The 18,242-nt window shown below is 36.9% G+C and overlaps 2 protein-coding genes across 3 annotated transcripts in view; one reads left to right on the forward strand and one right to left on the reverse strand.

The window, feature by feature from the left end:
• LOC106094012 (alpha-1,3-mannosyl-glycoprotein 4-beta-N-acetylglucosaminyltransferase A) overlaps positions 1 to 4,470 on the reverse strand; it is a 73,490-nt gene extending 69,020 nt beyond the window's left edge. For both annotated transcript variants that reach the window (XR_009397469.1, XM_059364168.1), the window contains exon 1: positions 4,174 to 4,470. The gene's annotated coding sequence lies outside the window, so the exon portion shown is untranslated. The remainder of the gene's footprint in view (positions 1 to 4,173) is intronic.
• A 3,529-nt stretch (positions 4,471 to 7,999) lies between these two features.
• Positions 8,000 to 18,242, forward strand: part of LOC106091240 (uncharacterized protein DDB_G0283357) — a 35,657-nt gene continuing 25,414 nt past the window's right edge. Inside the window, exon 1 of the mRNA XM_013257716.2 lies at positions 8,000 to 8,975. Coding sequence (XP_013113170.2) covers positions 8,921 to 8,975 — 55 coding nt within the window. The 5' untranslated portion in view covers positions 8,000 to 8,920. The remainder of the gene's footprint in view (positions 8,976 to 18,242) is intronic.

Genomic DNA, 18,242 nt, shown 5'->3' on the forward strand with positions numbered 1-18,242 from the left:
CCGTTATTTCCATACAGAGGCCACACCGGCTTCACACAATACATTTCATCGAAGCCTGCCAAGTACGGTATAAAGATATGATGGTTGTGCGACTCAAAAACATTTTATACCGTCAAAGGAATGATTTACTCTGGGCTGACCAGTCACGAGAGGTGAATCAAGGGCAAAATGTTGTACTTCAACTTTCGGAGACAATTTATGCCGACAATTTCTTTACAACTTAGAATTTGACGCTTACTTTGATAAGGAAGGAAACCGCATATGTTGGAATAGTGCGTTCGAATAAGACATGTGTGCCTCGGGAATTCCAAAAAAATCATACGCGTCCTGTCAACAGCACATTGTTTGGGTTCAACGAAGGCGATATAGCACTATGTTCATATTTGCCCAAGAAGAACTAAGCGGTAATTTTCCTATCGACACAACATTATACTTGCGGTGTGGACATGCAAACTGAAAAGAAGTAGATATGTGGCATTTTGGATTTTTTTTGGATCGGGCTTTGCTACAATAAACCAGCTGCTTGGTACGTATATATGAAAGCGCTCAATAACCGCTGGTCATTGGCCATGTCTTATAATATGGTGGACATTGCTGCATTAGCTGCATTTATTTCATGCAACGAGATGTAGCCAGTAAAAATAAGTGAGAGACGCATATCCAAGGATACGGAAAGCAATGGAGGCATTTGATGTAAAGGTAAGAAAAGCAATTCTAATATTCAAAGGCAGAATGTCTACATAATTTTGCTCTTTTTAGATATTACAAAGACAGAAGGAGCTGCGCGTCGTTTGCGTCTAGAACGAAAAGACCGTTATGTCACCTATGCCGTTCTGAGTACGGACGGCAGCGGAAAACAAGGTCCTATTGACATTCCCGTGACAATCCAGTTTATGCAGAGCATTCAACAATTATGCATCGATACAACACCTGCACAGATAATATGTTGGACGAGGGACAATCTACACAACAATAGTTTTTTAGCCTTTTTTCATATAAATCTCTTAAAAAAATAAATTATGTTATGTATAAAAAAATTCAAACGCTCATTATACATGTATAATTAGAAAATAATAACAAATCAAAACAAAAACCAAATGTAAAAAATGCGTGTTCATATAAAATTCCTTACAAAAAGTACAAGGTGGACCAAAGGTCCGATTGCCAAGGGAACAGTTTGCCATTGGTTATTTAAAGACACCTTGCCATATCGAGCAACATACTTACTGTACTTTAATTGGCTATGGCAGAACATTTGTTCCACTAGCCAAACGTAGAATAGCGTTCCAAGCGCCTCGATCTTCTGCGCTCATTCTAAAATCTCTGACGCCAAATTTCGAGGTGTCTCCCACCACTTAATCTTTCCATCGGGCTTTTGGTCTTCCCGGTTTGCGTGTACCATCGCGTTTGCCTTCAAAAGACTTCTTTGCTGGAGCTTCTTCATCCATTCTGACAACATTACCTGGCCAACGCAGCCGTTGTATTTTGATGCGTGTAACTATGCTATCGTCGTCATACAGCTCGTGGTTCATACGTCGCCTATATTCTCCATTAACGCAAACTGGTCCATATATTTTACGAAGAATCTTTCTCTCAAATATTCCAAGCACTGTCTCATCTGCTTTTACAAGTACCCATGCTTCAGAAGCATATAACAGGTGTTTTGGGTGTTGAAACCGTCCATTTCGTCCTATCTCCATTTACTGCGACTCCCCATTTTCATTGACTCTATTTCAATTCTTTCAAAGGCTGCAGATACTACTTCCGGTGAGAGAGCTATGATGCCGATATCGTCGGCATAGGCGAGTAGCATGTGTTCTCTTGTGATTAGTGTGCCTTATCAATTCACATCTGCATCTCGTATAATCTTCTCCAGCAGGATATTAGAAAAGGCGACAACCTATCGTGTGATCTCTTACACGATAGGTTGTCGCCTTGTCGGAAACCTGGTTTGGTATTGAATGGTACGGAGAGATTATTTCCTATTCTTACTGAGGAACGCATATCAGCAAGTGTCATCCTGCAGAGTCTTAATAATTTTGCAGGGATACCAAACTCAGACATGGCTTGAAATACCTTTGAACGTAAACGGGCTTGAACGAAAGCGGCTTTGTAGTCAACAAAGAGATGGTAGGTGTTGATTTGTCCTTCTCGGGTCTTTTCCAGGATTTGGCGCAGTGTCAATATCTGGTCTAGGGTGGATTTACCAGGTCTAAACGCGCATTGATACGGCCCAATTATCTCATTGACTTTAGGTTTTAATCTTTCACACAGTACGCTCGAGAGTATCTTTTATGCGATGTCTTCTTTCTTGTGTACGGGACATAGTATGCTGAGGTTCCAATCATCGGGTATGCGTTCTTCTAGCTAGATTGCGCAGATAAGCTCATGCAAACGCCTAATCAGCGTATCGCCTCTGGTCTCAAATAGTTCAGCGGGTAACCCATCGGCTCCTGCTGCCTTGTTGTTGTTTAGTCGGCACATAGTCCAGCCTATGTGGTGTTCACAGGTATCCCATGCTCCGCACTGGTAATCCGAGCACGCTACCAACTCGGCTACGGGGGCGCCTGCGAGGGTCTCTATGCCAAGAGTCTGATGTCAGACCAGACACCCATAGGTGAGTATCGGAATAACCGCACTAAACATCCAGTGTATGGTTCCTTGCCTAAGCTCCCCTATTCTTCCGTATCGATTTACTACAGGAGCGCATTCAGCCTCCTCAAGATCATTTGCTCGACGTTTCTTCGCCAATACAGTCTCTGGTCAAGGAATACGCGCAGTTAATTGGTCTCCGCAGTTTCCCGCCGTCCAGCTTTCAACTTCAAGTTTCCTTCTTTCGGTTGTTGAAACCACATTTTCATGTGAAGGTGGCGGGCTTCGTCAAGCTCCTGTAGGTGAGTAAGCTCGGGTGTTGTTGTTGTAGCAGTGTGTAGTACAATAAGGCGGCAGCACTTGCTGATGAAGGAATTCATCGGGTACGTGCAACCGGCTGCCATGGGTTTGAATAGAAGTTGGTTTCTTCCCCCTAGCAAAGCTCCATGCAAAATGTATTTTGCTTTTACTCCCTCTTAAAATTTGCCTTGAACTTCGCCCGCATCAGTATTTGCATAGTCTTCTTACGACCGGAATCTGCCTAAAGGATTTTCTTTATCCGCCCGTTTAAAAGCTTTAAAGTGCAACACTAGGCTTAAAACTCTTTGCAATTTATCGACGGGAATCTCAAGATTTCTTCAGAGGATATTTAGACAGTGCCCCATCTTAAGTATCTTCCTGTTTCAATCCACGAAACTATTTATATGCTTTGCCAAAACCATGCCCCTCTGGTCGTTACCTAGGATACGCATTCATATCTCGTAATACCAAGCGATTATAGCCTGACAACAGGCGACTGATGTCAGGCCAATAAAACGAGGTTGCTTTATTTTGGGAGATTGCTTGGCCCAAAACACAGAGTTAAGTAAAGCTTTGAGATTATACCACTTTTCCATTATTCTTTCCATTGAACTACTATTCGACCACCACGATGGGCCATCCTTTAGATATAGATTAATAGCAATGCGATACAAATTTATCGCATGCATTAAAAAAACAAATCACTTTGCTATTATATTAAAAATTTGCCAATGTCACAAAAATTCTGGCAAAAAGGAGCACGTCACCATACCCACCCATATTCATACGTTGAAGGATATTAAAACCGTCTAACGCTCGCTATTATGAAGGATAGCGTGTTTACGAAACTACCGGAAGGACGGACATTTTCGTCTTACGTCAATACTTCAAGGTGTTGCAATCGGTATGGATGGATGGCCAAAAAAGTATACTTCGCACACCATGGTGGGCAAAAAAAAAAACAAACAAAAATTAAAAAAAAAAAAACAAATCATTTATTCACTGAAATGTCTACAGCAACAATAACGCATAGCTAAAACCACCCTTGGTCTTTTTCCAATCCATGCATAATAGCACAGTTTGTAAAAGTTAAATGACAACAAAGTTTACATATTGCCTTAGATGTTAAAAGCCATGATAAATCACTTAACAAAATTATCACACAAATTAAACTAATTAGTATAGTTTATTCACAATGTTCACCAACACAATTGTAGCTGTTGCAGCTAATAAATAATTAATTATAATTGACACATATCTCTGATATTTGATATTACTTACCTCCCCTTTTACGGTGCCAATTCATTCACTGTCGTCGCTTCTATCACTATGTATATTATACCGACCAACCACCACCAAGCCAACAACAACAAAACGTTTTTCTTTTCGTATTTTTTCTTTTTTTGTTAATTCATATTAGTTTTACACTTTGGACAACATGTATTGAGGAACTATGTTAAGAAAATCATTGTAACCAGAAACTATTTTCCTATTTTGTAATCGTTTAGCCCTAATAGCTTTCTTTTTATTTTATTTCTTTAATATATATTTTTTTATAAACACTATGGGTATTGTAACTTTATAACTATGGAATGCATGAAACAAAAATAGGTAGAATAGTACCGAATATATATTCGGTATCGAATCAATAATCGGGTTTGTTATAATTTTAGCCTATGTAGGCTTGTTTTACTATTGCATGAATCAGCTCAAGGCGGATTTAAAAAGATGGTCTCATGCGAACAGCGGTGTAATATTGTCAAATATGATTTTTTTGCATTCTCCTTGTTGTTTTCTTCTTTCTTGCATATTCTCTGCTCACGTACGCACACTTTCTGCACACGTGCACACTAGCGCTCACAAATTGCAAGATGGCGATTTCACCATATGATTTTTATGTTGTTGTACAAATGAGACAACCTTTAAAGTTATTAAATTTTTAAAATAATCGATAATAATATACCCATGCCATCGGAATAGAAAAAACTCAAATAAACATTCACTTAATCACACTTAAAGTAATTCAGCCATGCAAAATAGCTGGGTTGTTTTATTTACCAATCTAGCGGATTCGCTAACTTAAGGCTGGTACTACGTTCTTTTTTGTATTTGACAATGTTACCACATTTAAGTTTTTTTGGGTTTCTTTGGCAAAAATGTTGCCATTTACATAAAAAATTAATATGGAATCCAACAATTTATCACCTGCTTACGTGCATGTGTACACACAAATGACAGTGTTTGGGTCGTACCAAGGTATATTCATTTACAGATAGAGGCAGTTGTCCAACAACAAAATATTGAGTGGAATACATGTCAAACTCAGTGATTAGTGCTACTCTGATTTTGAGTATGTTACTAGTTCGCGCCATTTTTCGTTGTTTGTGTGTGGCATGGTTCTTAACTATAAAACACACACACAGCTCTTAACGGTACTCTACCTGGCAATTATGACATGGGTCGTACTGAAATTCACTTTGTTGCAAATTCAGCCAAAACCCACCCATTCTTAATTAATAAAGAATGAAGCACAAATCAATTTAAAAAGAGACAAATTCAAATTTATTTTGTAAAAATAATTAGATTTTGTAGTCTTTTCACAGCTATAAGTTAAATAAGCGCAACTTTCCAAAAGCCTTTGTCAGCATCTTCCAGTTTTATCCAAATATTGTTGTTGTAATTGCAGACCAAAACCACAACACATTCGTTCACAAACCTTTTTATTTCGAACAAATTGATTGAGTTGCTTGTTGTGAAAAAATATTTATTTCTTTCGAGTATATTTATTTAAATATATTTAAAAAGTACTTTCTTATTTATGCCTCCGCAAACACTTTGTTTTTTTCCACCCAGAGTAATTACATGTGAGTACCATCACTTACACTAACAAGCACTTTGTAACAATTAGAAGTTTGGCGAACGCGTTTATTTTGCGTAAGAAAATGACTTGTTGCACAGCGACTGTGGTTGTGCTCCCAATAGGCGTCTCGAGATGTAAATTTTCCCTAGATGAGAAAACAATTTATGAAGAAACGAACACAGTTGGCCAAATTTGTTTGTTGAATTTAGTACCGGCCTTTAAAGGTGGTACCCACCCTTTCGCTTTTAGCGAATTTTTTTATGGTTATGTTTGGTATTTTGTTAGTTTTTCACTGTTGAAAACCTATGTTTTTCGTGATTACTTTTTTGAAACACTTCACAAAAGAGTGATAAAATAACAATTTAATTAAAATCTTAACATAAGTAATGAGGGAATGTCCTACTAAATGAGAGTCAGTAAGCTTTTTGCTTTAAAATCTAAAGGGTGATTTTTTTGAGGTTAGGATTTTCATGCATTAGTATTTGACAAATCACGTGGGATTTCAGACATGGTGTCAAAGAGAAAGATGCTCAGTATGCTTTGACATTTCATCATGAATAGACTTACTAACGAGCAACGCTTGCAAATCATTGAATTTTATTACCAAAATCAGTGTTCGGTTCGAAATGTGTTCATTCACCGTAACGTTGCGTCCAACAGCATCTTTGAAAAAATACGGTCCAATGATTCCACCAGCGTACAAACCACACCAAACAGTGCATTTTTCGGGATGCATGGGCAGTTCTTGAACGGCTTCTGGTTGCTCTTCACTCCAAATGCGGCAATTTTGCTTATTTACGTAGCCATTCAACCAGAAATGAGCCTCATCGCTGAACGGTGAATGAACACATTTCGAACCGAACACTGATTTTGGTAATAAAATTCAATGATTTGCAAGCGTTGCTCGTTAGTAAGTCTATTCATGATGAAATGTCAAAGCATACTGAGCATCTTTCTCTTTGACACCATGTCTGAAATCCCACGTGATCTGTCAAATCCTAATGCATGAAAATCCTAACCTCAAAAAAATCATCCTTTATTATCTAAAAAAAGTATTCGCCGAAAAATACCAGTCTTTACTTATGAAAAAAATTCATAAATTTTATCATTGAGATTTTGTAATATTTAAAAAAAGTAAACGTGAAAAATATGTGTTTTCATTTGTGAAAAATGAATGTAGTACCAGCCTTTATCTATGAAAACATTTTCACAAAGGTATTATTGTATGTTATCATTAATATTTTTTTAGTTTCAAAAAAGTAACAGTAAAAAACATGTGTTTTTACCTTCGAAAAACTAATATACAGTTGAACCTCGCTTATCAGGCTCGCTCTATACAAAGCTTAGTACGGAAAATCGAAAAACACGGTTAATAGAGGTTTTCTTTTTATGTCATTAATTAAGTATTTATATTGATTTCTTTCAATACGGGTTGGTATTCTATTCTGCTTTCGGAATAGTCGCACAAATCTTTAATTGTTCCGCGAGCTGAATTCGGCAGTTATGTTTTGTTTTTGTTTTCATACTAAAAGACGTTTTTTATCTGCACTTCTGGTTTTATTATTTTTTCGCAAATAAATAAAATAACGAGAAGAAAAAACGAAAACTGAAACCATTAAAACAAAAATGATGCCGAACAGGATGACAAGCGTTGCTACTAAGATTCTTTTTTTTAGCCATTGTTCTAACTATAAACAGAGTACTACTTGTTCAGCTATTTTCCTCCAGAGTTTGACAGCATTCAAGCTGCAAATCTAAACACAATACTAAGCTTACTGTAAAGAGTTCAACGATACATACATCGGTATATAAATAACGTGGAAATAGGAACAAGCTCAATAAACTTTCCACAGAATTTGTATCCAGAAAATTTCTCTTGCATTGGATAGGACTTTAATAACAGCAAATGTCTGTAGTCCCCAATGTTTCGTGTGAACGAACCATTAATCCATGAACTTCCTAATTCGATATCCAAAACGATACGATGTCTTGATAAATTTTTTGTTTATGGAAGCGTTTCCGGTATCTGGCATTAACTGAAATTAATAACCCAGAGTAACTTTTTACTATTTGGCACAGCCTCTGTAGTTAAAAAATGTCATCAGCTGGGCTGGCGACTTTTAGCCTTCTTAAGTCAACCCTGATAATGATACGGTATTATCGCTGGTTATCCAAACAAACCATTTGACGTTGTAGTGCGATTTGAATACAACTCTGAAAGTGAGGACGTGTTTTTCTGATTTTGCAATTCTCGCAGGAAAAATCACCGTTTGAAGTAATAATATAGTGAATTTGGTAAAAATATTGTGTAAATAATCTATATTAATCAATATTTGTGAGTTGGACGCCCGATAATAGTGCATATTTTTTAGAAAGTTCACGCAAAATACAGAAAAGAAAAAATTGATTGCCTGTGTATGCGTTGGACTAAAAACAAATACACACACACAAACGCAAAAAAAGGTGTACTGAAAGTAATAACACAACGAACACAAACAACTAACAAGGCAGCCAGCAACTACAACAACAGCAACAAGGCAGCAGTGGCAGAACAACAAGGTTTGGTTGTGTGCTTTGTTTTGAAGTATTCATCAGACGGGAGCAGAGTGGTTTCTCTCGACCCAAGCATTTCCAATTTTTTGCTCTATCTCTCTCTTTCTCACTTTTCAATACTTCTGGGTTTGCTTCATCAATTTATATGATTCTCTACAAAAGCTGCCTGTTATAATTGTCAACACAAAAGCAATTGCAAAAATAATAACACCAGTAAAGTCAGAGGAGGAGTAGAAACGGTCGTGACTTCACCTCCCCGAAGTTGATTTGATTCCTCTCACCTTTTACATTATACTTCATTCATCGTCAAACACACATATACAGCAGGAAAAGAAGTCGACCAAGTGTGTTTGCATGTGTGTGTGCGTTCAACGCGTATATGTGTTCCTGCCGTCATTTTCCTAAAACGCAAATTGAAGATCCTTTGGGATCAAATAATATCAAAAAGAAAGGAACTAACAACCAAAACTCGAAAACATAGTAAGGAAATTTAAACGAATTTTGTGTGTGCGAAACTAAAAATAGTTTTAAATGTTGTAAAAATTTAAAATTGTGATAAGCGAATAAGTTTACAATAACAAAGAAAGATAGAGGAACCATTGGAAGGAACGAAACATGGAAATTGCTGCCTTAAATTCGGACACACCTGGAGGTTTCAAACATGAAAATGGTAAGTAGATAAAACCTAAAACAAATATCTCAAAAACAAAAAGTTTCCAAAATATCTATCCCATCATGAGTGTAAATACAATATGTGTGCCTTAATTCAATTCACAATGTGGTGTAAAATGAATAAACATTTTAAATTGTAGATATGATAATGATTGTCGTAATGACCTCCTACCACGAGCAGCCAGCGCAATATTGATTGAAAATTTATTCATATTTTCACACCATTCGTCTGTCGTCGCCTTTGCCGTTGCTGTTATCAGTGCGGTCATAAAAACCAATATTCACAATCATATTCCTAAAATATCCAAATGATTCAGAGGGCGCTTTACTTTAATTAACTGTATTAACTAAAGCCATCTGTTTCAAGGGCCTTTGTTGGTGGGACGCATTTTCATAACCCCTTGCAACTATAATCAGCGACGATTAACACTCGCTCACCCTTTCCATTTACTATTACCATTACTACTATCGAGCGGTCAGATGTGTGTTTGTTGTTTATATTTTTTTGCTTAAAATAGGGTTGATAGGCGGAATTTGTTGTAAAACGCAAGCGAATATTAATAATTATTAAAACGTCATTTTCGCCCTTTCAAGCATTAAAACGAACAACCAAAGCCACCGTATCTTTGTTCAAAAATTTATCAATTTTATCGCAACTTAAAGAAACCACATAACAACTGGTTTGTTAATTAACCACCATCGGCTGATTGTTTATTTTGGTTTGATTTGTTTATTAAAAATGTAAAAACAAAAAAAAAGTTGGTCAGTTGTGCATTGCAGTTCGTGGTTTAAACTTTTGGAATGAAATGTGTATTTGTATGGGAAAGATTGTGCCCTTTTGTCTCTTGACTTGACTAAGGCATTTTATTCTATTTGCTTTGGTACTATGGTTGAGAAATTAAGGGATAACTTTAACTTTTCTAGACCTGCTTGCAGGCTTGTTATGTCGTATATGTGCGGTAGGTCACAACTTGTTGATTTGAATCGAGCTCGATCTAGCATTATGCTCCTTTCTCTCTTCTGGTGCACATAAGGGGTTGGTTTTAGCACCTCTTCTGTTTCTACTCTATATCAATGACTTTTCTGAATTCCTTGGACCTAATTTGTGCGAAACCTTCCTTTTTGCAGATGTTATAAATCTTCTTTTTAGTGCGGATCGTGGTTTTAGCAATATTTTGGAGACAAATATTAACGCTTGTATAGGACGAATCTTCTTATGGTCTAACCTTAACTCGCTTTCTATCAACCCTTCAAAAACTAAGGCATTACAGTTTGGATCCCAGACGCAGCCTGGATTTGATATTTTTGTGGGGAACTCTAGAGTTAATTTTATTGGTAGGATTAAGTGTTTAGGGATAGTGATTGATAAAGACCTTAATTTCGGCTGTCATATTGGCTCTCTCCATTCACGTGTTTATGGTATTTTGCGTCGGTTGTATTCGGCAGGTATTTATTGGTTGCCCGAAAAGTAATTGTGGATTTTTCATATAGTCGGCGTTGACAAATTTTTTCACAGCTTGTGACTCTGTAATTGCATTCTTTCTTCTGTCAGTTATCAGCTGTTACTTTTAGCTTGCTTTAGAAAAAAAAGTGTAAGAAAAGTATATTTGATTAAAGTTCATTCTAAGATTTATTAAAAATGCATTTACTTTCTTTTAAAAAATCCGCAATTACTTTTTGGGCAACCCAATTTTTCCCTTCGTGGGTGAAAGTCAGACTTGCTTGACATTTGTTCAGTGTTTCAAAAATGAAAATCGAATATAGTACGCGCCTTTAAGAAAGACGATGTTTTGTGAAAACTTTCCACAGTGAACGATCTTAATACCTACCTTTATAGAGAAACTTCGTTATAGAGAAACTGGCCAAAATTAGGTTTCATTTGACCTAAGTCCTAAACAAGCGCACAGTGGGATAGAATAAAAAAAGTAAAAAATTTGCCGTTTTAGAACGGATAGATATAACTATAAGCGTTAACGAGCACATGCCCAAAGTCCTAGGTGGTTCGGATACCTTTTGGTAAGCCCCTTATTCAAATCTTCATTTATAGTGCGATTTTCAGTTCTTTGAAAACCAAAATTTTGAATTTTGCATGTAAAACTGTCCTTAAAAAACAAAAAGTAAAAACTACCAGAATTTTTTACTAAAATACTCACATACCCAAATAACCATTTCGGGCAAAGTTGATTTCAAATCGTTATTCTTTAGTGAATCCACTGTGGAGGAGGCTACAAAAAATATTGGTATAAACATTTTTTAAGGAATCCTGTCTCGGCCAAATTTAAAAAAATTTAACGTTGAAAATACCCGAGACCACAAGAGAGGGGTTTTTAAGCAATTTATTCGAGGAGATACACGCCGACTTAATTGCAAATTATGCTAATGTTCTATTGTTGGTGATTTACACTTAACCTCTTTTATGCCAATACGGCTGCAATTGCTAGATACATTGCAAATCGTTTGGGTCGTAGCATTGTTCATAACTCTTGTCTCATTTTGATATTGTCCGTGGAACAACTTCTTTAATTGATTATTGTATGATGAGTAAGACATCTTGGCTGCAAGTCTCTTCGCAAGTCCAATGCCCTTCGATCTCACATCATTCGCTGATATATGCTACTTTTGGATTACCTGTGGAAGGCTGTGAGGAATATAGTAGCATAGATTGGAATGGAACTTTTCAGTACTTTATTGATGTGAATTTTGAACCTGTGTTTCCTACATCCGATTTTGTTGTTGTAGCCACATATTCATGTGGAGGTGGATATCCTCGTCAAGCTCCTGTGCAAGCTCGTTCTGGTCCAAATGACCGATCGCCGCGGGAACAGGGCGGCCATTGGGTATTTAAAGGCGCCAATAACTCGCCGAGTATCATAGGCACTAATTATTTGTGCAACAGCCGATGCCGCCCGGTCTCTCATTGAGACTCTCCGCTCAATACCGCTGATTATCCGCGACTGCCGTTGCAGCACTATCATACGGAGGCATTCCACTATCCGCAACATGTGGACGCTGCTAAGCTTCTCATGACAGCAATAAACACCACGCAGATCGGAGACAATTCAATTTTTTTAGGGTTTATATGAAAGTGGTAGGAATGAGCCCAGTTGGGAATAATGCCAATATCTTCATTTAATTTTAGAAAACCTTGCCGTATTTTAGATTTAGCCAAACTCCGATAGAGCTGTACATCATAAGCGCCCGGTAGCTCGCTGCTAAGCTTCTCGTGACAGCAATGAACACCACGTAGATCGGAGACAGTTCAATTTTTTAGTGTTTATATGAAGGTGGTAGGAATGAGCCCAGTTGGGAATAATGCCCATATCTTCATTTAATTTTAGAAAATCTTGCCGTATTTCAGATTTAGCCCAACTTCGATAGAACTGGACATCATAAGCTTATACACACATGTATGTATAGAGGAGTATCGGAGCCGGGAGGATAGGTCGTTTGAGTACATCGAGAAAAGCAGTAGTCCCAAATTGGAACCCTGTTGTTGTTGTTGTAGCAGTTTGTTGTGTTCTAGCTTTCGTCTGCTTGATTCTGTTAAGTGTCAAAATCCAGGAACTCTACGACTAAGATGGGGTGCCTTCACAGGGATCTGGTTCTGAGTCGAGTGGGTCTGGATGGCCAGTTGAAAAGGTGACTTGTATTGTGTGGTCCCTTGATACAATCGGGACATACATTTTGGCCGTTAAAGTTAACTTTAACTAGCAGAGACACAAATAGACCATTCAATTAGCAGCACATTGTTACGAGCTTAGCAGAGCTATGCTAACAATTTAACAGAAAGGATCTAAAAACAAAATCAAGAAAAACAATGAAAAAATTCAGAAGAAACGACAACAAGAGCACAAAAAAAATGTAATGTAATGTAAAAAATTATCTAACAAAGTAAATGCATCGGGGACAAATCTACAACACCAAAAAGTCCAAAGCGAAAAGTAGAAAAACTAAGAGGGGTGCTGGGTACCCATATAGTGAAGCAAGCTCTTGATGCCTAGGATCTAAATCAAAAAGCAAAATATCCTAAAAGACAACAGTATTTGAGATAATTGACAGTTGAAGTTAGAATTTGTGCAAATTTTCAAGCGGCTACCTTTACGCGTTCGACCACTATCGTGGTTTCGGCAGACGGACGGACATGGCTAGATCATGTCAAAATATCGAGACGATCAAGGATTTATATACTTTATGGGTTCTTAGATCATTTTTCGAGGTGTTACAAAGGAAATGACTGGATTAGTATACCCCCATCCTTTGGTGGTGGGTATGAAAACAAAATGTATGTGAAAATATATTATAATGTACTATTTACGGAAAACCTAATACAAAAAATCCTAATATAGAAAATCCCAATACAAAAGTAATGGAAACCAAATACAAATATGGAACAAAGAAACCAAACACAAATATGGAATAAAGAAATTCAAACACAAATATGACGAAAAATGAAATTTTTGTTTGTTTCTCTTTCGAGACGAGCTCAAAGATCGGAGATGCAAATGGAAAAGGAAAGCCAAGATAGCAACACACACCAACCACTATGGGACGCGTTTCGTCTTGGGTTAGAAGACTTTCCGCCATATTAGGTGTGATGGCTTCAAGGGCCGTGCGTTGGTATGTTGTATTTGAATCGAATTAATTGCGAAAACGCATCTATGATACAAATATCACATTAACCAAGCTCGACAAACCTGCTTATTAGCTGTCATTTTTCCAATGCATTTATTTTTGTGTAATGGCAGACATCCTGTCTGTGGTAAATTACACTTTCTTCCGTACCACACATGATTTAGTTCATCTGTTGGAAGTTGTATTGATAGCTTCGAACGCTAAGACAACGGCAATGGCTCTCGCTGTTGCTTTGTGTGCCCAGTTTCGAATCCTGGCCGGTCTCTGTCTGAAATTACTATAAAAACCAACAAGGAAAGGCAAAAGTCGGGTGGAGCCGACTATATAATGCCAAACAATACCCCTACCCAGTCTGCGTACTACTTTAAATACATGGAATCTATGTTGAAATATAGTCAGATTTTAAATTTGCATATCTATTGATATATTGAATATAATCTTGTAAGATTTTCTTACGATAGGAAATAAATTGTAGCTACCATAGCCTTAAAAGCCATATTATATGAAACATATATATGGGGGCTACATATATCTAAATTTGGACAGACTTTGACAAAATTTAGCCCACGTAAAATATAACACCTCACTCAAAATTTTATAAAGATTAAACCATATTGGATGGAAGATATAAACATAGTCCATAAAGTCTGCGTTCATGTGACAATTTCTTTTTTAATGATTAAAAAACAACATAAAAAAATAAATAAAGTTTAGTTTTGTTGTATACGATGTTGTTTCTTTATATTTCTTAAATTAGAAAACAAAAACAAGTTTGCTTCTACTTTTTTGTTCTAACGGTACTTTTGTCTCATAAGAAGAAATTATGACAACCAAAAAGTCTGCGTTCACTTTGTTTACTTCGAAAGTACCGTTACTTTTTATGATGCTTGTTCTTATTGTTGATCAGTTTCAGTTCATTATCATAACAAGTGATAGTTACACGTGTTTTTTTTTTTTTTAATTAATAAATTTGGAAACATGGAAACTAAAGAAAAGGAAATAGGCATATCTGAAAGAAAAATAATTATTAAATTGTGGAAAGAAGGACAAAGCTTTAGAAATATTGGTGGAACAGTTGGAAGAACATATTCTTCTGTCCAGCGCGTAATTAATAATTACAAAGAAAACGGCATTATAACTTCAAAGCCTCGGCCTGGGCGTTCAAAAAAATTATCCGTTAGAGAAGAGCGCAAAGTGATTAATATGGCAAGCAACAACCCTCGTATAACATCAACCAAAATTGTTGAAAATATTAAAACAATGTTTAAAAAAAGCATCTGTGCCGAAACTGCCAGAAAAATATTACATAGAGCTGGATTTCATGGAAGAGTTGCTCGAAGAAAGCCGTATATTTCAGTCATAAACAGACTAAAGCGGATTGCATTCGCTAATACTTTCATCAATAAGCCTCCTGAATTCTCCGACGAGAGCAAATTCTGTATTTTTGGCATTAAACGTCGGCAAATAGTGTGGCGCAAGTCCGGTACAGAGCTGGAAAAACAAAATTTAGTTGGAACGGTGAAGCACGGTGGTGGTGGAGTTATGGTGGTGGGGTGTATGGCTGCTAGTGGAGTCGGTCAATTAGAATTTATTAAGTCCAAAATGGATAAATGGGGTTATCTCAATATTTTGAAAAAAAAAATTGAAACCAAGTGCTGCTAAACTAGGGTTAGCAACGACATTTTGGTTCCAACAAGATAACGATCCAAAGCATACACCGGAAGTTGTTAGGCTTTAGCTTCTATATAACACCCCACCCCAATCACCAGATCTCAACCCCATTGAGCATCTTTGGGATCTATTGGAAAAAAAAATTCGTCAGCACGTTATAACCAGCAAGGAGATGTTACGAAGTGTCATGCAGGCAGAATGGGCGAAAATGATATCTGAGGAAACAGAGAAGTTGGAAAACTCCAAATAGACTAAGTGCTGTCTTAAAACAACGTGGCTATCCTACCAAATATTAGGAATGTGTTAATTTGCTTTTATTTTGTGTTTAAATAACTCTTTTGTTTATTTTTAATTACTGAACGCTGACTTTGTGGTGCTTATATATAATTGTTATCATCGCTGTTATCAATCGCTCTAGAGTGATAGTGCTTAACTAAACTTAACCAAAAAGAGTCGAATTGATTTATATTTTATTTTGTGTTCTTTAACCAATCATGAAAGTTTGTCAGGTGAACGCAGACTTTATGGGCTATGTGTATATGGGAGCTATATCTAAATCTGATCCGATTTTAATAAAATTATGTACACTTATTAAATCGTCAAATAAAACATTTCATGCAAAGTTTTGCAAAGATCGGACCAAAATTGTGGCTTCTATAGCCTTAAAAGGCCAATCCCGATGGAAGATATATAGGGGAGCTTTATTTAAATCTGAACCGATTTTTATGAAATTTTGGACACATAACAAAAAACAAAACATGGCATTCTAACTTTTGTAAAGATCGGACTAAAATTGTGGCTTCTACAGCCTCCAAAGGTCATATCGGATGAAAGATAAATATGAGAGCGATATCTAAATATAAACCGATTTTAATGAAATATTACGGCCTTCAAGGGCCACATTTCTATCTGAACCGATTTCTAAATCTGAACCGATTTTGTTCAAAACGAATAGCGTTCGTCCTTGGACCAAAAAACTGATTTGTGCAAAATTTTGTAATAGTCGGACAACAAATGCAAACTATACCTCGACCGACAGACGGACGGACCGACGGACACAGCTAAATGATTCTAAGCCGATCGGTATACCTACTTTTACGTAAAAGAAATATGGATGTCGAATTTAATTCATCACTCAATAGAAGAAATAGGCACACTGTGGTCAACTGAGAAAAATGGGGATACAACTGTACAGGAAATATAATACAGGGTGGCTGATGAAAGCCGCTACCAAAAAAAAATGTAATAACTTTTTTTCTATTTAATAATAATAATTTAATAATTAATTTAATTAATTAATTAATTAATTTAATTAATAATAATTTAATAATTAATTTAATAATTTAATTTAACATGAATAAAAGAAAAATGTATTCCATACACCGAAAAAAAATGTAGCAATATTCATCATTGTAGCAATATTCATCAGCCACCCGTAGGGACTACGCTCTTTCCGAATCTATTCAATTTGGAGATCTTTGTTTTAAAGAAACCAAGATATTGACCATTTTTATACCCACCACCGAAGGATGGTGGCATATTCATTTTATCATTCCGTTTGCAACACATCGAAATATCCATTTCCGACCCCATAAAGTATATATATTCTTGATCAGCGTAAAACTCTAAGACGATCCAGTCCGTCCGTCTGTCTGTTGAAATCACGCTACAGCCCTTAAAAATAGAGATAGTGCGCTGAAATTTTGCACAGGTTTTTTTTTTTGTCCATAAGCAGGTTAAGTTCGAAGATGGGCTATATTGGACTAAATCTAGATATAGCCCCCATATAGACCGATCAGCCGCTTTAGGGTCTTGGGCCATAAAAGTCACATTTATTATCCGATTTTGCTAAAATTTGGGACTGTGAGTTGCGTTAGGCCTTCGACATCCTTCTTCAATTTGGCCCAGATCGGTCAAGCTTTGGTCTATAAAGATAGACCGATCCGCCGATTTGGGGTCGTGGGCCCATAAAAACCACATTTATTATCCAATTTTGCTGAAATTCGGGACAGTAATTTGCGTTAGGCCCTTCGACATCCTTCTCCAATTTGGTTCAGATCGGTTCAGATTTGGATATAGCTGCCATATAGACCGATCTCTCGATTTAAGGTCTTGCGCCCATATATGGTCTATATGGCAGCTATATCAAATCAGGACCGAACTGTGCCATATTGCAGAAGTATGTCGAGAGGCTTAACCTTACCCACTGTCCCAAATTTCGGCGACATCGGACAATAAATGCGCCTTTTATGGCCCCAAAATCTTACATTCAGAGATCGGTCTATATGGCGTCTATATCCAAATCTGGACCGATCTGGGCCAAATTGAAGAAGGATGTCGAAGGGCCTAACCCAAGTTTCAGCAAAATTGGATAATAAATGTGGCTTTTATTATCCAATTTTGCTGAAATTTGGGACATTGAGTTGTGTTAGGCCCTTTGACATTCTCTTTCAATTTGGCCCAGATCGGTCCAGATTTGGATGTAGCTGCCATATAGACCGATCCGCCGATTTGGGGTCTTGGGCCCATAAAGGCCACATTTATTATCCAATTTAGCTGAAATTCGGGACAGTAATTTGCGTTAGGCCCTTCGACATCCTTCTCCAATTTGGTTCAGATCGGTTTAGATTTGGATATAGCTGCCATATAGACCGATCTCTCGATTTAAGGTCTTGCGCCCATAAAAGGCGCATTTATTCTCCGATGTCCAAAATTTTACATCGGACAAAGTTCCAAATCGGTCCAGATTTGGATATAGGCGCCATATAGACACTATGTATTAAAGAAACAAAGATTATGGGCTTTTTTTTGGAAAATTTGGCCATTTTTTCATTGGATGCTCCATTTGGGGATATACTAATCTAGTCATTTCGTTTGTAACACTTCGAAAAATGATCTAAGAACCCATAAAGTATATAAATCCTTGATCGCCTCGACATTCTGAGTCGATCTAGCCATGTCC

The sequence above is a fragment of the Stomoxys calcitrans genome, chromosome 1 (assembly GCF_963082655.1).
Source record: "Stomoxys calcitrans chromosome 1, idStoCalc2.1, whole genome shotgun sequence".
Classification (NCBI taxonomy): Eukaryota; Metazoa; Arthropoda; class Insecta; order Diptera; family Muscidae; genus Stomoxys; species Stomoxys calcitrans.